The sequence below is a fragment of the Mugil cephalus genome, chromosome 5, assembly GCF_022458985.1.
Source record: "Mugil cephalus isolate CIBA_MC_2020 chromosome 5, CIBA_Mcephalus_1.1, whole genome shotgun sequence".
Taxonomy (NCBI): domain Eukaryota; kingdom Metazoa; phylum Chordata; class Actinopteri; order Mugiliformes; family Mugilidae; genus Mugil; species Mugil cephalus.
Window position 1 is genome coordinate 5,769,837 of NC_061774.1, and position 25,761 is coordinate 5,795,597.

At 38.6% G+C, this 25,761-nt stretch overlaps 1 protein-coding gene and 1 pseudogene across 1 annotated transcript; both read right to left on the reverse strand.

Moving 5' to 3' along the window:
• Positions 1-460: 460 nt before the first annotated feature.
• Positions 461-5,552, reverse strand: LOC125008388. The gene is made up of 6 exons (XM_047585606.1): positions 5,410-5,552; positions 4,959-5,300; positions 4,513-4,857; positions 3,022-3,135; positions 2,825-2,889; positions 461-1,425 (listed from the first exon to the last, which is right to left on the reverse strand). Exons 1-6 carry the CDS (start codon positions 5,450-5,452, stop codon positions 1,300-1,302), a joined length of 1,035 nt encoding a protein of 344 aa, XP_047441562.1. The 5' UTR covers positions 5,453-5,552; the 3' UTR covers positions 461-1,299.
• A 7,255-nt stretch (positions 5,553-12,807) lies between these two features.
• LOC125008390 lies at positions 12,808-15,101 on the reverse strand (annotated as a pseudogene).
• Positions 15,102-25,761: the final 10,660 nt, after the last annotated feature.

Consider the following 25,761-nt stretch of genomic DNA (forward strand, 5'->3'; position numbering starts at 1 on the left):
TGGATCATTTGACAGGACTGCCCACCCTGCAAAGGGCAGGCATTTACATGGACCTAATTGAGAAACCCAACATTTACATGAAAGAAAAGAGGCATACAAATTATTAGACGCCTATAACAATGTCTTGAATAGATATGTGCAAGATTTGCAAATTTGAACGATGACTTTTGTCCATGCTTTTGCCGCTCTGTACATACAGAGGGGCTGTCTTTGTCAATTGAAGCCTCTTCTACAAAGATATTACAGTGGAACCACTGTGGAGGGTAATGTAGCAAATGCAACTTCTGCTTGGACACCTCTGAAACTCGTTGCGTTACTTAGCGGTTATCATTAGCATTAATAACAAAAATCCCCTAAATAATGATTTATTTATTTATTATAATTTCAGTCACGTTTTAGTTGTTGTATATTGATTTGTTGATGAAAAGAAGTTATCACCGCTGACAAGTCTTCTCTTGTACTCAAAAAAGCTTTATTAGAAGAAAGATCAGTGTCAAAAAAATCCTGGGCGAAACAGAGAGACTTTCAGGTGCCAACAGTTCAGCTCCAACACTCTCCTTATATAGCGTTTCTTTTCTCCAAGAATTCCACATTATAAACAAAGAGATTTTTCATGCCTTACTGCTGGCATTTTTACCACCATCAGCTGGTGAATAACCATTAATAACCTAACCTGTTTAGACAATGAACACGTTAGACAAACCTTGGACCCTAACCCATAGCGTTCTCCAGGCTGAAGCTGATGCTGCATTACATATTAATCTTATCTGATATGAAGTGTTCACATTTTTGATTGTCTCACTCCAATCCTTTCTTTTAATCAACTGACCAAAGACGTATGACTGACTGGGAAAAATACAGAAAGGACATTTTCATGGTTGAAGGGTATGCACGTGACGTCACAGCAAGCGAAGTCCCTGTGGTTACAACCACTGAGTGGCAAAAAGTGACAGTTGAGCGTGGAGATTAGCAGCATTAGTTTGAATCATAGGCTAAATTATAAATTTGATTAAACAATGGGGAAGAGCTATTGTGCGATTGACTGCACCAACAGATTTGAAGAGCAGTCAGAGATGTTTTTTTCTGATAATATTCGTGTTTATCCATGTTTTTATGAGGTTATTCAAAAACAATCTGATATGCAATACAAGACAAAAACAAAAGCACATTAGTAATCATGACAGTATCCAGCTTTAGTTTAAACAGCCAACATCCGACAGTTATAGCGCTATATGTATCTTACTGTATTTAAAAGCTGAACAATAACAATAACTGATCATTTTTCATGGGGTCAACCTTTCACGATTTGTCTCTCATGCTGGAGTACAAACATTCCTCCTGCAACTCCTTCTTCTCCTTCCATCTTTTGGATTTTCTTGAAGGGAAATCCAGCGCCACATAGTTTAATTCAACTTCTTCGCCATTCTGCAAAACAACAATATCATAACTTATTTTACAACTGTAAAACAGTATACATTCAAATCTGTTAAATACAGCGTGCCACAAAACATCCAATGATGATTTCCATTGTAACTGAATTGTGTGGTAACATAACATAACAATCTTGAACCAATGCAAACTCTTCTTCCTTTAAGGAGATCCTCTGTACTAGGAAGCCCAATCTAATCTAAGGTCATTTAGATGGGACTAAGAATAAGACACATTCGTCTCATCAAAGCTCGGTTGTAACTTAAATTAATTTGCATATAATATAAAAACAGCAGTAACAAATGGAAACTGAAGAAGTGCCTTGCATTAGTTGTGGCAAAGTTTAAATGATAAAACAAAATCAGCTGCTGTTTCTGTTTCACTTCTCTTCTGAAAGGCTTGTTTTGGTCTAATTGATGGGGATTGGTGGGAGTCCGTTATTTTTATTTATTTTTTTTACCTACGGTGTAGGTTCGTGGAGAGCTCTCAGGGTTGTTTACTCACTTGTCAGTGTGGTAACCAGCCAGCAATTGTGGACATTCATGGTTAGAGTGTAATGTAGAGAAATGCTATTTGTTAAAGGTGTCTATTAAAGGACGTTTTTCCAGGGGTGACCTTACATCATGGTCTAGGACCGAGAAACTGTTCAGCCTGTGCAGGAACATGAACGTTGAATGTAAATCCTGACTTTTTGTACAAGTTCTGTAAAATTGTGAACAATGGAACAGTTGCAGATATTTCTCTATTGCAACAATCTTTTACCTGTGTGCAACTAAAACTCGTTCAAACATGTTTGTTCATTACCGCTCCGACTACAAACAAAAACCAGAAGGCTTCCAGTAAAAAGAAATCTTACCTCCACATTTGCAATTTGATACGTGATGTGGATGTCATAAACGGACAAAAATAGGGTCACTGACGCCCACTTTCACCAAGTAGTCTCGCTTTGACTGAAACCACATCCCGTACAGACTGATGTGAATGCAGTCGCCCAATCACCAGGTTTTTATTGTAACTGTGACAACAAAGAACCCTTAACCTCAACATTATAACCTGACCTACAATATTTCCTTCTGTCCCAACCAAGGAAAACCTATTTTTTTTGCCCACACATAACCTGTCGTTGACCTCAGCTGTGTAAAAACAGAAAATGCTAATATGTTTTGTTCAAGAAGGAATTAACCAACAACCTTTTTTCGTACTTTGATTTTATATTCTGTAATCCCCTCCAGGTCAGAGGTCATGTATTTTTGTCTCCCCCTGCCCACATCTCACTGCAAACTCATTTTAGTTAGGGAATTTTCCTTTTCTCATTCAAACCGCACTTTGTGCATTAATCAGCATTCATTTATTTACCAAAGAATTGCACATTTGGCGATATTTAGATTATATTTACCCCATTACTTGTCTGACCCTCATTTGATCCGTCTTGTTCAGCATGATTCGAAGCTGTTACGCGTCCTGTTACAAAAAATTAAAAAATACTAATTAGCAAGGCAACTTTAACATTTGAGAAGATCCAGAGTTAATATTAAAGCAGTACATCTGGCACCAACAATCATGCCACATGTGTCGTACACGTGATAAACCCACCTTTGCAATGTCCACAAACTGGCTTTTTCCTCCTTTTGATGATCAGAGCAATATTCACAAGCAGACTGCAGCCCAGCAGTGCCCCGAACACAATGACCAGCAGACACTGTTGTTCTGGAAAGAGAAAACATCCCACACATACAGAGCTGACATCAGTTCACAGAAACAACACATGGACTTATTGTGGATTTTTTGTTTTTAAATATTTTTATTAATTTTGTCGGAAATAGAACACAACAGATATAACATATAATCACAGTCCAGAATGGTATGTGGCACAAAAAAAAAAAAAAATGAAATTTAAAATACAGCGACCAAAATAACACATGAACAAACTTTTCAGACTACACTTATCGGATTTATGTACGGGTCCCAAGTCCTAGCAAAACATTTCAATTTAATTTTGTTGTAATTTCTGATTTTTTTCCAGACTTCCCATCTAAGCCACATCTCAAACGTTGGTGCGGAGTCAGTTATCCACATTTGCAAAATAATACCAAAAGATGCAGCCTGAGTTTTGTATTAATTAGCCCTAAGACCGCAATCAATTGGTCTGGGCTCCGGCTCTTCTTAAAGGCTCTGGAAAAACACTGAAAAATATCATACCACTAGGAAGATAACTTGACCAAAGAGTATGTGCCAGTGTTCCTTCAGAAATCTTGCATCTGATACATAATGGTGATGTTGTTGAATCCAACTTGTGGATCTTAGCTTTACAATAGTACAAATGATGAAGTGTCTAAAACTGTATCAAATTGTGTCTAACACTGGCTGAACAGTCATTTATATTTATCATACATTGTTCCCAAAAGCCTTCTCCCCAAGGTTTGATTAAAAAAAAAACAAAAACAAAAACACACTGCACCTTGACTAAGTGGTTCAGATTTGTTAATAGCATTGAGGGTATGGTGACAAGGTTTGTTTTGTGGATTTTTTTTAGCTAGATTAGTCGCATGTATCTCAACAATGAATGGATTATCATAATCTTGAGTACAGCCTTTATAGGCCTTCTGATTAGCGAGCGCGACACATCATCGTGTTGAGAACATCAGATCCTGTCTGCAGACTTGCGGCAAGACGTTGCTTCAGATACTTCAGTATCTGTTCAGATAATAACACTAAAGTTGTTAGAAAGATTTTGTGGTAGTAGTTCTCGAAGTAGCAGATTTGGTTGTTATCTGTGTCTACAGCATTTCACACCTCCTCATTTTCATTGACATGTTCATGGAAATAACTCAAATTTAAAACTTGAAACTAACTCCATTTTAAACACAGACGAATGAAAAAATATACAAACAATAATGTGATACATGAATGATTCTTAATTGATCAAATGCTTTTAAAATACCTTCTGCCAATTACGTTTTTTTAAAGCTGTTAAAATTTAGTGTGTTTGACCAAACTGGTTTCTAAAAATTGACGACTAACTTAAATCAATATTATTAATGTTAATAAATGATCGTCATTTAAATAACACGTTAAAATACATACCTGTCTCCACTTTAGTTCCCTCACCAAGCAGGATCTCTCCACAGGTGACCACAGCACAGTAGTAAGTCCCAGCATCAGAGGCGTCACTGATAGTTTTGGAAAGACGGTAGACACACTTTCTTTGCCCTTGGTCATGACTGCTGTTACCTTGAGTGTAAATGATGCTTGGATATGATTCTGCTCCAGCTCTGAACCAGTACACACTGTGGTTGTCAGGACACTGAGGTACCTTTACTTGGTTTCTGCTGACAAGGGAACACTGCAGAGTCACAGAGCCTCCGATCTGGACTGACTCTTTGTTGGGACTTTGTTTCACATAGACAGATTTCTGCTGATTTTTTGGATCTGTGTGATTCACCAAAACAAAAGAACCATAACTTTTCGGCTCACAGATATAAATATAATGGCACGTTCAAAGCAAACACGTTCAAAGGAATATACTTTACCTTTCACAGCCACCAGAGTTCCAGAGATAAATCTCATGTTGTATGGCGATCCCGCTTGACAGAAGTATGTCGCTTCATCTTCTTTGCTGACATTTGTTATGGTAAGGTAATACACATCACTCACTTTCGTGACTTTGATTCTCGAGTTATTAAATGGTTCCTCCATTTTTATTTTGCCAAAACTTCCTGAAACAATAGTTTCAGTCACGTATCCAAAACTCTGCTTATGCCAGAAAAGCAGACCAGGTTCACTCCCCACTGAACATGTCAGGGTCAAATTGTCCCCAAGTTCGGCCACAGTCAAAGAGATCTGATGAGAAGCCTTGTTGGTTTCCATCAGAGCTAAAGAAAACACACAAACATTCACGTCATTACAACATGACAGACTCTGACACTAAATAATAAATCTACATTGGGTTAAAATAAAACGGTAGTGAAGAAGTGAACTCACACAGTATACTAAGAAGAATCAAAGCAGCCAGTCCTCTGATCATTGTGGTTTATCACCCCTCTCTTGCACAACTGATGTCTTCAAATGGAAGATCTAGTCACAAGCTGATGAAAGTTTACAAAGAAACAATCATAGCGATTGGCTGAAACATAGAACTTCCTGTGAACGTTTGCAAGCCAGTGACCCATTTTCAGAGAATCTGAGCAGCATTTAGTTTTCTTTGACTGACTGAAAATAACTGCACTAAAAGGATTTTTAAAATGTTGTAGCTCCGACGCAACTCCTAAAAAGTTATGGAAAAAATGAGTGGAAAAGGTCTTTGAAGGAACACTAAATTTAAGTAGATTTCAGTGACATATACTAGTATTTTTTGCCCCACTGCATTTTTTAAAACTTATACTGTGCTTTTTCTCATATTCAGATTTTATGTATGAAACATTCAATGAGTGATATAATGATATAACCAGTTAAAATTAGGCCCTGCTCTTCACTTATAACATTATTAAATATGATCTACACAGGGGAACGATGTAAACACATCGTTCACCTGTTTGAAGTCGTCTAATGTGATTTTGGCAATGATAAGATGATGATGATAATCTTTTTGTTTGTGGAAAGTGGGGCAGGCAGTTCAATTTCCGTCGCTCTTTTTTGCGCTGTGCAGACAGATTTAACACCCACATCATCACTGACCAAGAGTAAACATCTTATTTCTTACACAAGACAGTTGACGAGTGGTTACAGTAATGAAAAAGCCACAGCTTCTCATGCAATTCTACAAAAGGTGAGAAAAACAAAGATTGATTCAGTCTCATGGCAGAGACTAAATGCTGTCACATGTTATGTGCAACACAACACGATACAAATCAGGTCCGAGAAACCAAATATAGTACACAGAATTAAATCATACCCAAAAGTTAAAAATAAAGTGCCAAGTTAATTTGAAAGTCCTATCAAAAAGCATTTATAGACTCTGGCCTCATCAGAGTATCTTTCACTATACTAGATGGAGAGAGATGGCTATGTTCACATGGACAATCCCTTCAACTTTTTTGCACTACAACTTAGCCAATGTAAACCACTAACTAACACTAACAACTAACTGTTGCTCAGATTGTTTTAAACATTTGTCTCCAGAGGATTAATCCAGCCCTATGATAGACTGGCGACCTGTCCAGGGTGTACCCCACCTCACACCAGCTGGGATAGGCTCCAGCAACCTCCACCACCCCAGTGAGGATAGGTGGTAGTAGAAGAAGAGATGAGCAGAGGATTAATCTGTAGGCCAAAATTTTAGGTCAACATTTGTGTTGCCAAGAGAATAAAATCTAATGGTTATCACATTCAGTACAGATGCTTATTTTCACTGCATTGTGAATTTAAATAATTTTAGTCATTCCCTTAATTATCTATCTTAATACTAACATTAACATTTTATCGGTGCTATGGACACGTGAGCATGTTAAACAATACTTGCTAAATAAGTTAGCACCGTCAGTGCAGCATGTTAGCAGACTGACATTTAACTGAGTAGGAACACTCAGCAGTGTGATTATGTGCACGTGCACAGCTTAATTGATCTTAAATAACTGACGGGAACATGTCCTCCTCCACACTAGGTGGCGATATGTGTCTCGTCAACAGGTTAACACCATGATAATACCATCCCTTTTCTAGTTGACCTATTAAGTCATATAATAAAGAGTTGTTCATGCGGCCACAGAAAAACGTTTTCCAATGGCATTATCTCTGTGTCTTAATCGGATAAAGAGAACTCGGATTTTAGTTGGAGTAACTTGTTTACATGCACTTCAGTTGTACAGTTAAAGTTGGATTAAGGCGTTAATTAGTTTTTTTCACATTCATGTAAATGTACTGACTGTGCAAAATTACAGTCTCACTGAGATATTGCCATGACTGTGTTATGCTGCATACACACAGACACTGCATCAGAGCAGGAAGCAGGTTTTGGTTCATCACAAACCTGTAGCTCAGTGTATGAAACATGTCATTTATAGTCTGACTCGGTAGGACAGCACCTTACTAACGTAGGCACAACACTACGTATGAGGAACATGTTGAGTCATTGCTGCTCATACTGCCTCCCAGCTGGAGAAACTTTTGACTGGTAGTGTGTGTGTTGTATAGTCTTAAGTGTATCGCCCTCTGTGCAGATACACCTGTCAGCTTGACAGAGTTGTATTCACAATAATTAGGTAACAACCCCTCACCAGCTTCCCACTCACCAAAAATTATGGTACTGAATAATAACCTGTACTGAAAAGAGTTGCTGTTGTTGTGAGTATTAATTATTTTATTTTTTTTAATCTCTGACCTTTTATCTTTATTATTTCAACATGAGTCAACATGAGATTAAGTTTGGGTTTTCTCATATATTATCTTAGTGGGACTTTTGTGAAAGTCATCACTATACAGACTTTCGGTTGCTGGCACAACTCAAAAGTTGCATCACATTGTCTTTGCCAGAGGAAAGTTTCTGTCAAGGATTCCTTTTGAAACAAAAAATAGAATTTGACTCATAGTCAATTTGACTCATAGTCATGTGATGCCATCTCTTCCTAAAAGCACATGATGTAGCAAACCTTGTGCTTTGATGGTAAAAGCTCCTTGTAAGCACATCCGCTGGTGGGTCCCACCACTTCAGAACGGATTGCTTTTGTGCTCATGTACTGAGCAGTGAATTATCAGCAGTGGTGGAGTTAGGTGATATGTTAAATCAACAACAGCTATGATGGGAGGCTTAGACATAGACTCAGACAGACTTTAAGTCAAGTCACTTTATTTAATGATCCATGAGGGAAATTACTTTGTCACAGTAGCTTTGTTACACATGAAAGTAAACACTCATTAAAACACAAAATAGATGAAATAAAACAAGATTAGATGAAAATCAAATCAAAATAATTATTATCTAGTAAAATAAAATGAACATTGTAATCAGAATGAGCGTTAGGAACAAATATACAAAAGGTGCCTTGGCATGTTCAGTGTGTGAGTGTGTGTGTGTGTGTGTGTGTGTGTGTGTGTGTGTGTGTGTGTGTGTGTGTATAACTCATAGTTCAACACACTGTAATTACAAAAGATCTGATCTTTTTAATAACAATTATCTTTTCAGCTGGAGGGCAGAGATGAAATGACATTGGGTACAACAGTAAAAATCATTAAGCCAACTGACCTTATTGGTAGATTAGACAAGCCTGCAAAGAATATCTGATGAACAAGTAGTTCATATGCACTTTAGTTTGAACCAACAAGGTATTTTACTTTCAAAGCACTTTGGTGTTTGTGTGTGACTGTGAAAACAAATTTCAAAGCCACAAATGTCAACTGAGCTGCAAGATGTTCGCAGTGGCTGGCCATATCTGACGCTTCTGACAGACCGCCGAGCATGTTTACTCAGAATGTGCATGACTTTGGCATCAACAGGATAAGAAAGTATATAATAACAGCAAGAGTACAGTATATACAAACTCATAATGATATTTTTGTAATATACTGAAAATAAGGAGCACAGATTTTGGTGCTTAATATGAAAAAGGTGGCTACCATCACAGGTTGGTAGCTTTTTAGGTGAACATCAGCTCAAAAATATCTCTTTGTTTAGAAGGTACACAGCAAATAAAGAAGAGTGGAATTCTTGGTGTTAAACTAGACATACACTTGAAGAGTTAATTATACTCTGGGTAGAGTTAATCCATTATAATTAACTCTCAGTCGATAAATAGTTGTTGTTAAAACTGAGTGTAAAAAGGAAGTGTCACTAAATCATAACCTCTAGGTGTAAATGTTTAAATATTAACTCAGAACTTCCTACTCCAAACTCTAATCCTGTGTTTAACACCTCAAGTGTTAACGACAAACTTTACTTGTCGCGCTGTTACTAATCATCCGAACACTTGCTTAATGAGCTAGAGGTTAGCATGCATGCCTGGCCTCACTGTAACATAGAAAGTGAGTAACAGCAGTAAACGGTACGTTTGGCTTAACGTTTCGGCTGAGTGAGACGAGTCATGCAGTTTGTAACCATAGATATAAAACGTGATAAGATGATGCTAATGGTTGGGAGTTGCTAGCTAGCGTGCTAATGTGGTGCTAACGCTACATACATACATTGTGCCTTACTGTTGCATGTTGTGATATTTTTGTGGTGCAAGTTTGAAAATAAATGTTTTTGAACTGTCAAACAGGACTACCTTTTTTATTTTAGTTAAGTTTATTTTCCAAGTATTTTTTGTAGGATTGTATAAGAATTATATTGACACATTTTAAGTGTTATGGGGATAACACTTAAGTGTTAAAAAAAACTAACACCGGTTGGTGTTAGGCAGTGTTAAATTTAACTACAAGAAGAGTCAAATTTACACTAATTTAGTGTAAAGCTATCAACACTCAAAAAAGTGTTAAATTAACACTCTGACGTGTGGACCCATATAGACACTTTAAAAGTGTTAAGATCAACTCTTACAGTGTTAATTTGGGTATGGTGATTTTACTGTGTAATAGTGGGATCTGAACACTGAAGTCTCTAGTCTCAGTCGTGACTAGAGACTAGGGACAGAAACATTTCCTTCACTCTTGAGCCTTTTCTGCTTCATTTGTCTTGTAATTTTCCCACCAGACAAATAGAACTTGTGAAGAGGTGCTTTCTATTCCTAATGATGAATAAAACAGAAATACCGATTATTCAGAAGGATTTAGTAGATGATTTACCAACTTAAAGTTGTTAAACTGTCTTGAAAAATGACACATTATTTACTAGAATGTTAAAACAATACTCACCTTCATATTGTTCACACATTGTTCTTGGAGTTTGACAAGAGATGAAAACAAAATGTGCGATCATAAATATGGCCAAGCAGATTGTTGTTATCACCAGCACAACTAATTCAGAACCTGCTGCGTGAGCTAGAAAACAGAGAAAATGATACCAGAGCTTCAGAAAAAGACTATTAGTCATGATGCCATCAACCTATTTTAAGTAATAGTTCATTCATTAAAGGCAAAGTCATAACACTTTCCAGTTTAGTTCCATTTCCAAATAATATCTCTCCACATGTGGCCACAGCATCAGAGGAGCTGACGTCCTTAGAGATGCTGTAGTTACATCTCCGAGCCTCAGATCTTTTCTCACATTTATTACTCATATCTCCATCCGTATAGATAATGTTTGGATGAGATGTCTGTGATCCAGCTCTGAACCAGAACACACTGAGATTTCCTGGACACGTCTTGTTCTCAGAGTCAGAGAGGACTGAACACTGGAGAGTCACTGAGTCTCCTGGACGGACTGGACCTGATACTGTCTGAACAACAGTATAGTTTGACGTCCTCTCAGTGTTAGTACATTATGGTTGTTTAGTGGCATGTGTCTCAATGAATGGATTACCATGAGCTTGAGTACAGACTTTATACACATCACCGTGTTGACTACATCAGATCCTGTCTGCAAATTTACAACAACACAGAGTTCAGATACTAACACTGAAGTAGTTAGAGGAGTAAAGGTTTTGTGGTAGTAGTTCTCGTAGTAGTAGAAGTAGTTGTTATCTGTGTCTTCAGCATACGTGTGGCTCAGTGGCACTAGGAGAAGCAGCATTTCACACCTCTACGTTTTCACTGACATATTCATGGAAATAACTCAAATTTAAAACCTGAAACTAACTCGATTATAAACATAGACAAATGAAAAAATATACAGACAAAAATGTGATCCATGAATGATTCTTAATTGATCAAATGCTTTTAAAATATTTTCTGCCCAATTCGTTTTTTTAAAGCTAAAATTAATGAATTAATTAATTAAAAGTAATCTATTAAAATGTTGACTTTCACCAATAATGTGCAGAACGTGTGTAAACTTGTAGATTTAAAGGTATTTTTTATTTATTTAATTTTTGGCTTGGGACAGAACACTGACAGAACAGAGGAATGGTGGCGAGGAGGCCAGACTTCACTGGTGAAAGGTCAAGTCACCCTCCTGTATCCTGTTAACTTAACTGGTTTCTAAAAATCGACGACTAACTTAAATCAATGTTATAAATGTTAATAAATGATCGTCATTTAAATAAGACGTTAAAATACATACCTGTCTCCACTTTAGTTCCCTCACCAAGCAGGATCTCTCCACATGTGGCCACAGCACAGTAGTAAGTCCCAGCATCAGAGGCGTCACTGATAGTTTTGGAAAGACGGTAGACACACTTTCTTTGCCCTTGGTCATGACTGCTGTTACCTTGAGTGTAAATGATGCTTGGATAGGATTCTGCTCCAGCTCTGAACCAGTACACACTGTGGTTGTCAGGACACTGATGTACCTTTACTTGGTTTCTGCTGACAAGGGAACACAACAGTGGTTTGCGCTATTGACAATATTCATTGTGACTGAACACTGGTTAGTTGTGCTTTTGCCTGGAAGACCTTCTTGACATCTCAAGGGTATAACTAACTTACTTTTTACCAACAAATTCCTCCAAACAAGTCTCTCTTGCTGGGGCTCCGTGATCGTTGCTCTCCAACCTGCAGCCAACAGCAGCGGTGCGTCATCATTACCGTAATGGCAGCATTTTTTCTAGAAAGCGCAACTTGAATATTATCCATCGGGGAGTTACGGTAATTCAAATACAGCAAGCTTCTCTTTGTGGGCAGACGGACATCCAGGTCTTAAAGGGTTAAACATTTCTTGAAATTTATTGAGATACAGAAAATAATTCATGTAGCTACATGGTCCCTCCTTGGTCCACCGAAGTTTTCCAAAGAGGACAAAGTTTCCAACATTCCAATGCGTTATATCCAAAACTACACATCGATTGTGTTTCATTTCCCTCTTCAACCTACACCAAAACTCATAAATTTAAATAAATATTTACAGAATATTCTTATGTTTCTGATTACCAGTAGCAGCTTATCAACATATATAATTTACTGCTTTTTACAATGGGAGAAAATTAATAATTAATACTGAGCAGAATTACTTTCAAGTTATCGTTTGGTTTGGCCCTCCAACACAGTTCAGATTTCTCATGTGGCCCCTGGTAGAAATCAATTGCCCAGCCCTGGAGTAACGTGTTTACATGCACTTCAGTTGTTCGGTTAAAGTCGGATTAAGGCGTTAATTTGTTTTTTTCACATGCATTTAAATGTACTGACTGTGCCAAATTACAGTCTCACTGAGATATTGCCATGACTGTGTTATGCTGCATACACACAGACACTGCATCAGAGCAGGAAGCAGGTTTTGGTTCATCACAAACCTGTAGCTCAGTGTATGAAACATGTCATTTATAGTCTGACTCGGTAGGACAGCAGCTTACTAACGTAGGCACAACACTACGTATGAGGAACATGTTCAGTCATTGCTGCTCATAGTGCCTCCCAGCTGGAGAAACTTTTGACTGGTAGTGTGTGTGTTGTATAGTCTTAAGTGTATCGCCCTCTGTGCAGATACACCTGTCAGCTTGACAGAGTTGTATTCACAATAATTAGGTAACAACCCCTCACCAGCTTCCCACTCACCAAAAATTATGCTACTGAATAATAACCTGTACTGAATAAGAGTTGCTGTTGTTGTGGGAATAGAATTTTACTTTCAAAGCACTTTGGTGTTTTGTATCAGAATGTGCAAGACTTTGGCATCAACAGGATAAGAAAGTATATAATAACACTAACAGTACAGTATATACAAACTCAAACTCTGCTTAATATGAAAAAGGTGGCTACCATCACAGGTTGGTAGCTTTTTTGGGTGAACATCAGCTCAAAAATATCTCTTTGTTTAGAAGGTAATAGTGGGATCTGAACATTGAAGTTTCTGGTCACAGTAGTGACTAAGACGACCAATCGTTTTTTGTTTTTTTTCATAGGTTGAGCTCAGTCATGTTTGAGAGAGCAGCTCTTAACATTCACAAATCTTTTTATTTATTTTCTCTTTTTTCAGACAATTAGACATCAAATAAACGATAATTATTTTGAACTACTGTGGAAAAATATGAGAAAGTACATAGAGAAATACAATAAAGAGATAATATTATTACTATGTCATTATAGGTATAAGTAAAATAAAGTAAAATAATAACAACCAACAACATCTTTTGTTACTCACACAAAGGGTTAGTGCAACAAACCAGCCCACAGAAACACAAACTCATATTCACATATCCAGGGACAGAAACATTTCCTTCACTCTTGAGCCTTTTCTGCTTCATTTGTCTTGTAGTTTTCCCGCCAGACAAATAGAACATGTGAAGAGGTGCTTTCTATTCCTAATGATGAATACAACAGAAATACTGATTATTCAGAAGGATTTAGTAGATGATTTACCAACTTAAAGTTGTTAAACTGTCTTGAAAATGTAAACATTATTTACTAGAATGTTAAAATATAATTTCATAAATTCAACTCACCTTCATATTGTTCACACATTGCTCTTGGAGTTTGACAACAGATGAAAACAAAATGTGCGATCATACATATGGCCAAGCAGATTGTTGTTATCACCAGCGCAACTAATTCAGAACCTGCTGCGTGAGCTAGAAAACAGAGAAAATTATACCAGAGCTTCAGAAAAAGACTATTAGTCACAATGCCATCAACCTATTTTAAGTAATAGTTCATTCATTAAAGACAAAATCCTACCAGTCTCCAGTTTAGTTCCATTTCCAAATAATATCTCTCCACAGGTGACCACAGCACAGTAGTAAGTCCCAGCATCAGAGGCGTCACTGATAGTTTTGGAAAGACGGTAGACACACTTTCTTTGCCCTTGGTCATGACTGCTGTTACCTTGAGTGTAAATGATGCTTGGATAGGATTCTGCTCCAGCTCTGAACCAGTACACACTGTGGTTGTCAGGACACTGAGGTACCTTTACTTAGTTTCTGCTGACAAGGGAACACTGCAGAGTCACAGAGCCTCCGATCTGGACTGACTCTTTGTCGGGACTTTGTTTCACATAGACAGATTTCTGCTGATTTTTTGGATCTGTGTGATTCACCAAAACAAAAGAACCATAACTTTTTAGCTCACAGATATAAATATAATGGCACGTTGAAAGCAAACACGTTAAAATTAATATACTTTACCTTTCACAGCCACCAGAGTGCCAGTGATAAATCTCATGGTGTATGGCGATCCTGCTTGACAGAAGTATGTCGCTTCATCTTCTTTGCTGACATTTGTTATGGTAAGGTAATACACATCACTTACTTTCGTGACTTTGATTCTGGAGTTGTTAAATGGTTCCTCCATTTTTATTTTGTTAAAATCTCCTGAAACAATAGTTTCAGTCACGTATCCAAAACTCTGCTTATGCCAGAAAAGCAGACCAGGTTCACTCCCCACTGAACATGTCAGGGTCAAATTGTCCCCAAGTTCAGCCACAGTCAAAGAGATCTGATGAGATACCTTGTTGGTTTCCATCAGAGCTAAAGAAAACAGACAAACATTCACGTCATTACAACATGACAGACTCTGACACTCAATAAAAAATCTACATCGGGTTAAAATAAAACGGTAGTGAAGAAGTAAACTCACTCAATGTACTAAGGAGAATCAAAGCAGCCAGTCCTCTGATCATTGTGGTTTATCACCCCTCTCTTGCACAACTGATGTCTTCAAATGGAAGATCTAGTCTCAAGCTGATGAAAGTTTACGAAGTAACAATCATAGCGATGGGCAGAAACGTAGAACTTCCTGTGAACGTTCACAAGCCAGTGACCCATTTTCAGAGAATCTGAGCAGCATTTAATTTTCTTTGACTGACAGAAAATAACTGGAGGAACCCTAGTACTAGATTTCAGTGACATATACTAGTACTTTTTGCCCCACTGCATTTTTAGCACTTACAGGTGCTGGCCAGTAAATTAGAATATCATCAAAAAGTTGAATTATTTCAGTAATTCCATTCAAAAGGTGAAACTTGTATACTGTATACTTTCCTTCCACACATAGTGATATATTTCAAGTGTTTATTCATTTTCATTTTTATTATTACAACTGACAGGTAAAGAAAACACCAAATTCAGTATCTCAGAAAATTATAGATTATATTATTATATATATATATTATTATATATTATAGAAGACACCTGGTGCCACACTAATCAGCTGATTAACTCAAAACACCTGCAAAGGCCTTTAAAAGGTTCCTCAGTCTTGTTCTGAAGGCTCCACAATCATGGGGAAGACTTCTGACTTAACAGTTGTCCAAAAGACGAACATTGACACCTTGTACAAGGAGGGCAAGACACAAAAGTTGATTGCTAAAGAAGCTGGCTGTTCGCAGAGCTCTGTGTCCAAGCACATTAACAGACAGGCGAAGGGACGGAAAAAATGTGGTAGAAAAAAGTGTACAAGCTCTAGGGATAACCGCACCCTGCAGAGAATTGTGACGACAAACCCATTCAAAAATGTGGGGGAGATCCACAAAGAGTGGACTGCAGCTGGAGTCAGCGCTTCAAGAACCACCACGAAGAGACGCATGAAAGACATGGGATTCAGCTGTCGCATTCTGTGTGTCAAGCCACTCTTGAACAAGAAACAGCGTAAGAAGCGTCTTGCCTGGGCCAAGGATAAAAAGGACTGGACTGCTGCTGAGTGGTCCAAAGTTATGTTTTCTGATGAAAGCAAATTTTGCATTTCCTTTGGAAATCAAGGACCCAGAGTCTGGAGGAAGAGCGGAGAAGCACAGAATCCACGTTGCATGAGGTCCAGTGTAAAGTTTCCACCGTCAGTGATGGTGTGGGGTGCCATGTCATCTGCCGGTGTTGGCCCACTCTGTTTCCTGAGGTCCAAGGTCAATGCAGCTGTCTACCAGGAAGTTTTAAAGCACTTCATGCTTCCTGCTGCTGACCAACTTTATGGAGATGCAGATTTCACTTTTCAACAGGACTTGGCACCTGCACACAGTGCCAAAACCACCAGTACCTGGTTCAAGGACCATGGTATCCCTGTCCTTGATTGGCCAGCAAACTCGCCTGACCTTAACCCCATAGAAAATCTATGGGGTATTGTGAAGCGGAAGATGCAATGCGCTAGACCCAACAATGCAGAGGAGCTGAAGACGACTATCAGAGCAACCTGGGCTCTCATAACACCTGAGCAGTGCCACAGACTGATCGAGTCCATGCCACGCCGCATTAATGCAGTGATTGAGGCAAAAGGAGCCCCGACTAAGTATTGAGTGCTATACATGCGCATGCTTTTCATGTTCATTCTTTTCAGTTGGCCAACATTTCTAAAAAAACATTTTTTTCATTGGCCTTTTCAATATTCTAATTTTTTGAGATGCCAAATTTGGAGTTTTCATTAGTTGTCACTTATAAATATCAAAATTAAAAGAAATAAACATTGGAAATACATCGGTCTGTGTGCATTGCATGAATATAATGTACAAATTTCACTTTTTGAATGGAATTACTGAAATAATTCAACTTTTTGATGATATTCTAATTTACTGGCCAGCACCTGTATACAGTGCCGTCGTCATAGTCGTCTGCCACTTATCCGGGTTTGGGTTGTGGGGGCAGCAGCTTCAGCAGGGAAGTAAAGACGGCCCTCTTCACAGCCACTTCCACTAACTCCTCCTGAGGAATCCCCAGGTGCTCCCAGTGCTACTGGTAGTGCAGTGCAGGATCCAGTGCTACAAGAATGAATTCACCACTAGAAAGAAACATTTGGATCGTGTGTTTACATGGTTATTATTACACCCTTCTATAATAATTACTGAAATATTAGTGTCCATGGAAACCTAGACTATGTAAACCTGCATTTCAGGTGACCCAATATGTTGGCCCAAATAAAATGACAAAAATTTGTCTCCAGAGGATTAATCCAGCCCTGTGATAGACTAGCGACCTGTCCAGGGTGTACCCCACCTCTCACCCAATGACAGCTGGAATAGTCTCCAGCAACCTCCGCAACCCTAGTGTGGTTACGCTGTAGTAGAAGATGAGATGAGGATTAATCTGTAGGCCACAAAAAATTGTGTCAACATTCGTGTTGCTAAGAGAATAATATCTAATGCTTATCACATTTAGTACAGATGCTTATTTTCTTATAACTTTAGTGATTCCCTTAATTATCAATCTTAATAATGAGATTAACATTTAATCAGTACTATGGACACGTAAGCATGTTGAACAATACTTGCTAAATAAGTTAGCACTGTCATTGTAGCATGTTAGCAGACTGACATGTGCTTTTAACTGAGTAGCCATACTGTGCCAAATTAGAACCTCACTGAGATATTGCCATGGCTATGTTATGCTGCATACACACAGACACTGCATCAGAGTGGGAAGCAGTTTCTGGCCCATCACAAACTTGTAGCATGTAATTTATAGTCTGACTCGACAGTGGCTTTGTAACATAGCCCCAGTACTACGCCTGAGGAACATATTCATTCACTTCATTCATGCCTAAGTTGCCAAGACTGACATTGGGGCCTCATTTATCAACCGTGCTTATGCACAGATCTGTCCGTAAAGAGAGCGTAAGCACATTCCAGTGCAGAGTATGGCATTTATCAATTTGTACTTGTGCTTAGAAAAGTGTGTAAATTTACGCACAACTCACACAAAATCTAGTGGTAGAACAGTGGAACTACACATAGAACCCATTAAGAGAGTCGCAGTGTTAAGCAATCTCAAACTTCACGTTACCACATGTTATAATAATGTTCAGTCAGTAGTTTAGCAGACACTTTGAATATTTGCCGTGACGAGTTATAAAAGACAAGAAAAGTTCAAGTACACTGCTACTTGCTTATTGTGTATTATTGGAGGATTTTGAGAACCGTGCGTTTCCAAAGATCGTTAATTAATTTGATCTGTCCAACACCCCAACTTCCCCAAAAACACTCTTGTTTTAAACCAAAGGCAACCCAGTGCACATCTCCTGTCCACCCTGGGATGTATGGCCACAGGAACATTTCAGCGTGAGTTTGCAGATATATGTAGCACTTCACAGCCTACACTAATTAGAACCATTCCGGCAGTGTTGGATGAAATAATTTCTCTGGCCTCAGTTTACATCCAGTTCCCATACAGACATCACCAACAAGCCAACTTAAACGAGGATTTCGGGCCATTGCTGGATTTCCAAACATAATTTGGAGCCATAGATTGATCCACATCACAATAAACCACACAGTATTTACATGAGGATTTCATTCAATCAATAGACAAATAAGGGGAGATGCAACTAAGTCTTGTAGAAACGCACTTCAGTGTAAACCTCGAAAACTCAATCAAGAGAGAGGATCATACAAAGATTTTAGGTCTGTCTGTTAGCTGATGTTTGGAATGTGACAAATTTCATTTTTCTTTATTTTAATTTGCTCTATTTAAATTTATTTAACATTTGATGCGCATGCATCAATCTGTTTCGGCGAGTCGTTTATTTGCAGTAAAGTATTTTCGATGTTCGTCAGATGATCCTTTATTTCATGTATGGATTTGGTGGGGTCTTGTTGATTTTGCAACGATTTTCTTACAACTCTTCCATGAATTCATATTAATCCATATGTCGGGTGGACTGGTTGGGCTGGGTCATAAAAATTAACATTTGGATTAAAAGCGGACAGATGGCGGTTGGGTAAAAAAATAAGCTACTGCATCAATGAGGAGAATATTAGGTAGATATACGTGGTAACACCCACCACAAGTCACAATATCACAAATATCACAAACAGTTGCACGAGCGATATGATGATGGAAAACCCTCTACCTCCTGCTGAGGTTGTTCAGGGCAGATATGGCTGTGGGGATTAAGCTCTTGGCAAAGCATGCCCTTTTGCAAATTATTTGTCTCTATCAGATACCAGAGGGGATGAGCGTGTGGGTGGCAGGTGTCATGTGCTATTTTCAGTGCTTTACAGGTTGAGGTGGTGTGAACTAAAGCTGGTAGGTTGAGAGTGGGAAGGCCAATTATTTTGGAGCATATGTGGGTGATTAGTCTGTTTCTATTGGTGATAGGGACCATGGTGAAGTAACAGGTGGCACAGCACATGATGACGGGTTCAATAATGCTACAGTACAGAAGGAGTAGAAGGTGGGGCTTGACAGAGAGGGGCCTGAGTGTGTGGTTGGTATAGAGTGTCTGCTGGCAGCGTTTGTGGATGTCTGTGGTGGGTTGGATAAAGTTGAGGTTATTGTCCAGCGTGACGCTGAGATATTTGAAACTGTCCGCTGGCCATTGATGAGTGTGGGGTCCTGCGTAGGGTTGGTCCTGTGGTTGTCAATTATGCGTTCTTTTGTCTTGATGATGTTGAAAACAGAAAGTGTGTGTTACTGAGGAAGTTGTGTATGAAACGGATGAGGTGAGATGGGATGTGGAGGTTAGGGAGTTTACTGATTACCAGATGTCGTTGGATGATATTGAAAGCTGAGCCCAAGTCACGTTTCAGTACCTGAGTGTAATTCAAGAAAGTCGCAATAATTACCAGCTTCCCACTCACCAAAAAGTATACTGTCTACTGAATAATAACATAAACTGAATAAGAGTGCTGCAGTGGGTAGGTTTTTTTATGTTTTAATCTCTGACCTTTCATCTGTATTATTTCAACATGAGCCAACATGAGATCAAGGTTGGGTTTTGTCTTGCATTATCTCAGTGGGACTTTTGTGAAAGTCATCACTATACAGACGTTTCCGTTGCTGGCACAGCTCAAAAGCTGCATCACATTGTCTTGGCCAAAGGAGAGAAAAGTTTCTGTGAAGGATTCCTTTTGAAACAAAGAATAGAAGTTACTCAATTTGACTCAAAGTCATGTGATGCCGTCTCTTCCTAAAAGAAAAGAAGCTAAGAATAGGGAGTTCATATGTACTTTTGTTTGAACCAACAAGGTATTTTACTTTCAAAGCACATTGGTGTTTGTATGTGACTGTGAAAACGAATTGCAAAGCCACAAGTGTCAACTGAGCTGTGAGATGTTCGCTGTGGCTGGCCATTTCTGACGCTTCTGACAGACCGCCGAGCATGTTTACTCAGAATATGCATGACTTTGGCATCAACAGGATATGTTGTAGTTCACAAGAAGCCTCCACAAGCTAATTTTAGCGGGAGCTGTTGAACGGTTTTCAGTTGGGGCTTCCTGGATCTTGACTTGTTTAAGACAGATTAATATACAAAAATGTTTTTTAACCACATGCCTGCAAATATATGTTGTGCAACATTTAATGTTTGTGTGGGTTTTGGGCTTCGTGGGGGTTGAGCTGTTCGTCAAATTTCTGCACCATGTTAGTTGAGGGAGGGGACGACACCAGTGTTATAGTGTGAATGTTGGTAAGGTCCCCTGAGGTGGGTGTGGGGTATCAAAACTCAATCTTCAAACCGATCAGCCACACATCTGGTTAAACAAAACAACCTTTACTCTTATAGATACAATCTTCAAGTTAAGTTAGTCATATTTGTACGGTCCAGCATCGCCTCTGCACTTGAGTCTGCACAGTCTGTACCACATCCTCTAACCACAAGCCTGACAAACAAGAAGCTCCACTAAAGACCCTTTAAGGTCAACATGAACACACAAAAATAGCAACAATGTGAGACTACGTTTAGTCAAAAAGAGGAGGGATTAAAGCAGATACCCAAATTAATATTAGAAAAATAAATAAGATGCTTAAAAAGCTCAAAATGTGTACACAGCTGTTTAAAGGACCAGTATGACCAGAAATGAGTATTTGTATCGCATAGTATAATATAAAAATAGTTTTTATAAATGTGTTTTCATTAGCATATTACATAGCAGCCTTTCCAAGCTGTTGGCTCTACAGAGAAGCTCATGCAATTTTACACTGTGAAGAATGGTGGCTAGTTGTCATTAAATCTCACAAAGTAGTGCTTTAAACTGGTTGTATTAGAGTAATCGGTCAGGTTGGCGAATAATACACAAAACTTGCATAAGTAAGTCGACTACATCCCACATGTTACTGGGATTTGGAAAATGTTTACTATAGAGATTTTGTATTCAAATGTTTGAGAATGTGTATTTACTCTCAAAGGCTAAGAGACATGAGAATTCTTCATCTGATTCTTGGGCAAGAAAGGGAATAATCTCAACTCCCCAAATGAAACTTCTTCTTATGATCTGAGCCGTTCTAATTCCACACACAGCAGCTCTTCATTATTATGATATATTAAGTTCAAAAATAGCTACTTCTCATCATATTATAGTTGATGTATTTCAAGATTTGCAAGTGGGATCAATCTAAAGGTCAGAAAAGCGGGTGTACAAGGGGCAGATCAGCAATTTCACCATGTGATTTCACCACTTTTTTTTACAAACATGTACACTACCAGTCAAAAGTTCTGACACACCTTCTGATTCAATTCAGTGAGAAAGTGTGTCCAAACTTTTGCCTGGTAGCGTAGGCGTAGATGTTCGCTGACAACTGCAGTAGAAATGCTCAGGGTAGTTATATTGTCTGGCATTTGTGTGTGCATGTGTCCATTTCTGCAAACAGCTATTTTAAAAAAGGATGTCGTGTAGTTTAGCAGGAGAGAAACACGACACTAAAAAGCGAAGCGGTAAATAGCACCCTCTGTGGATTTACACCTCTGACCACGCAACCACATTGCTGCTCAATTTTCCATTCGTCATTGTCTGCTTCTCACCATGTCCGCACCATGTACATGTGAAACACTGACCACAGGATTTACTCACATAAAAATAAACTCAACGCAAAACATCATATATAGACTCAGCACAGTGGTTTCAAAATAAACACTTTATGGGATTATATTACATGACTCCATTGTGTTTCTTTACTAAGAGACAGGAAGTTGAATGGAGAGTGGACGCGATGCAGCAGCAGGTGCAAAGTCAAACCATCACCTTCTTAGTGTGTCATAAGTCGTAGTCCGCCAACTCCCCTGAACTCATTGCTTTTAAGATAGTTTATCATTTAATGTCATTCATATCAATAACATGGCTGTAGTTATTAGTGTGAGCTGTATCAGTGATCTAAATTATTTCCTGATATTGAAAAAAAAACTATTTATGTTTACGTTCCAGAGCTGAAAGCAAGTAAAGCATTTAAAACACACTTTAAAACACTCATATCACCACAACCACTAATACTACAGCTATTATGACAACTGACATTTATCTTTTCAATAAATAAAGCAAATAGTACCTCTAAAATAGATGAATAGTAGTTATCGGGACTTCTGGAATAGTTTCAGTTGTAATCGTCAAGTTGCACAACATCTTACAGTAGGGGTTGCAAGTACTTTGGCGCCACCCAGTGGTGACTTGTTCATTTCCTTGTGATGTGATGTGTTGACTCAACTGCGACTTTTTTTGTGTTTTCTGTGAACGTGTGTCAGTGTTAATTGGTCCATCTTAAAACTCTGTCCACCTTAAACCTGGTTAAGATTTGTAGGCACCAGGCAAAGTAAAGTTTAGGTGGTTATTTTATCTTTATACCAAAGGAACTGATAACTGATTTGATGAGAAAAATGTGCCCTCTGCTCTTCTCATGTGGCACCATTTAAGTAAGACTTTTTCAACAGATTGTTTTGTGTGTTTTATGTTTTTATGTTCTGATATGTTTTGCATTATCTGTGTCTTATATAGTAGTTTCTGTCCCAACAGTTACAAATTTTTGCTTTGTAGGTATTCTTAATTGAATTTGTCATCCATAGAAAATGGCGTACAAAGGCCTGTGACTCCATCCTGCACTTGCTCATGTGTAGAAATTTTGCACCTAGTGGAAGGCTTTCTCCAATTAAAAAGACACTGCAGCAAAACAGTTAGCTCTACTTGTTGAGTTCCTTGATAGTAAAAGCACAAACAGCCAGTGGATGGGAGTTAGAGTCATAAGTCATAGGCCCTGATAAAAATGTCAATACTCTACCTTTTCAAACATTAAGACGAACCAGCTGCTTTTTTTACCCTGGGAATGAAAATGACTTGCGGCAGAGGGTAGTTTGAAGCCTGTTTTGCCAAGGATAACAAATCCCTGTTATTTGGAGCGCCAGGAGCTTATCAGTGGAAAAGTACAAGTAAACTTACCGTAGCAGATTAAAATTAAGCATATGACTGATAAACTGGGAATGGGCTTCATATACTTCATCTTTTATTGCACATTGAGGAACAAATCTGAGCTTTTACGTTGTGTATTTATCTTTGTACAGCTGCACTTTTCCAGGACAAGTCTTAAAAGATTAGCACTGACTAAGAACCAACCAAACAAAAGTAAAACTAAACATGTAGCCATCTGTCTCCTCGCTGTAGATTCTTAATTAAGATATATATTTAAAGACAATGGTTTATTTTGTTAAAAAAAATCAAATCAAAGCGTTTTTAACTTCATTTGGCACTCTTAGCTGCAGATGAATGCAAAGTGTTGCTATAGCTTCTACATAAAGACATTTGAATATGAGATTGACTCAAATCCAGAGAATAATGAACAAGATCTGCATTCGGATACACAGTTTTACTTAATATTTATGGTGTTATTCTTCTTATTCTATTTTTGTCCCATTATTTCATACACAAGCCAGTGAATTTCTGCTCATTGTCGTCTTTGTGACAACATTACAGATCAAGGCTGGTGGTCACCGTCAGCAACACTTTGAAGACACCAAATTAAATAAACACCACAAAGGAGCAATGCCACCAACCGACATGGTGAGATATGCAAAACTACAAATTAGAACTGAACTTACTGCTAGCTTGTTGCCTTTTAATCTATTTATGCACAAACCTCGATTTATTTTACAGGTCAGGCCTGCTTTACCTACACAGTACATCCAGCATCCTTCAAACCTAAACTGAGCTTCCTTGCTGCCTGTCTGTCTGTGAACGTTGTCAGTCATCCAGGTCATCCTTATGTTCATTTTTTTTTTTTTTTAATTTCCTTGCTATGTATTTTCTCTCATATTTAATGTATTTTTGACATATACTTTGGAAAATAGCCTTTGGATAAGTTGGAATTTCAAAAGGAGTGAAAACTAGTAAGTAGTGAGACATAATTATTTGCAGCCTCAGAAGTTTGAGAAGTAGTGACAGTAGCAGGGAGACTGTGTTTTGACAGGATGGCAGTAAATAAACTGAATATCTGCCAACACCAGTCCACCACACCTTTCCTTTTCCCTCAAGCAAGCTGTTAGCAATACTTTTTTTTTTTTTTTTTAAAGTAATACAGTACACTTGTTTTTTGTTTTGTTTTGTATCAGGTTGGCGTCACAGAAGTTTCCAAAACTCCTGCCAGCTTTTAAACATGCTAATTGCACTCAGATGGTTTGCTTTTTCTTCCTTGATCTTAAAATAACTCCACACAGCTGACGCAACAGTGTTCACATACTAGCTACTGTTACCATTACTTCTGACATGAAATACATCTCTTTTGTAAAGCATGGAAATTATAGTTTTGACTATAAATCATATTGGTTTACAACCTTTTTCCAATATCGAATCCCTTGGCCAGAATTGGACTGACACAGTAGACTATCGAATCAGTGCATCCCTATGAAATATTATTTTGTCTTTACTTCACAGTGCTCAACTACACTTTTGCGGCTTATTGTGAGAGGAAAAATTCAAGACCCAGAGCCGACTTTCTGGGTTTGCAACAGGAAACCTTGTCAGGTATTGAGTGTAGAGGTGAGGACCCAAATGCAGGACAAACGATAAGGAGGCAGGGAATTCGGGAAAAAAAGGTATTTAATAAACAAAGGGGAAACAAAAGGTGCTGCGGATGGCAGGAAAACCAGAACTAAACATAAACAAAAGGAAGGGCTATGTGACAGGAATCAGGGCAATCACACAGGGAGATCTCAATGAGTAATCAAGGGAAAACACAAGGATACACTCGTGACACATGACACAGACACATGACAGAACACAAGGAGGTACAACAGACGCGAAAGTAAGAAACTCGACAAAATAAAACAGGGAACCCAAAACATGATCACGAAATAAAAGACAGACACAGAACCACGACAGTACGCCTCCCTCAAGGGACGGCTCTCAGATGTCAATAAAATCAAAAATCAAATCAAAATAAGTCAATAACCAAGAGTCCAGAACAGGGCGGGCAGGGATCAAACAAAAATAAAGTTCAGGGAGTCGCAATAGTTCTCAAGGGCTCAGGAGGGCCGACAAGGTGTGGCAGGGCCTTCGATAGGGTGACCGGGAAGATGTGGCGGGTCTCTCAGGAATGGCAGCCTGCTCAGGATCAGAGACATGGAGTCGAGCAATCTGCTCCACAGGAACTGAGACGTGAACAGGCACGGGAGGTACTGCGGAGATAGGGGGTGAAGGGGTGGTGATCACCCTCGCGGCGGAGACAGGGGCTGAAGTGGCGATCACCCTCAGGACAGGAGCAG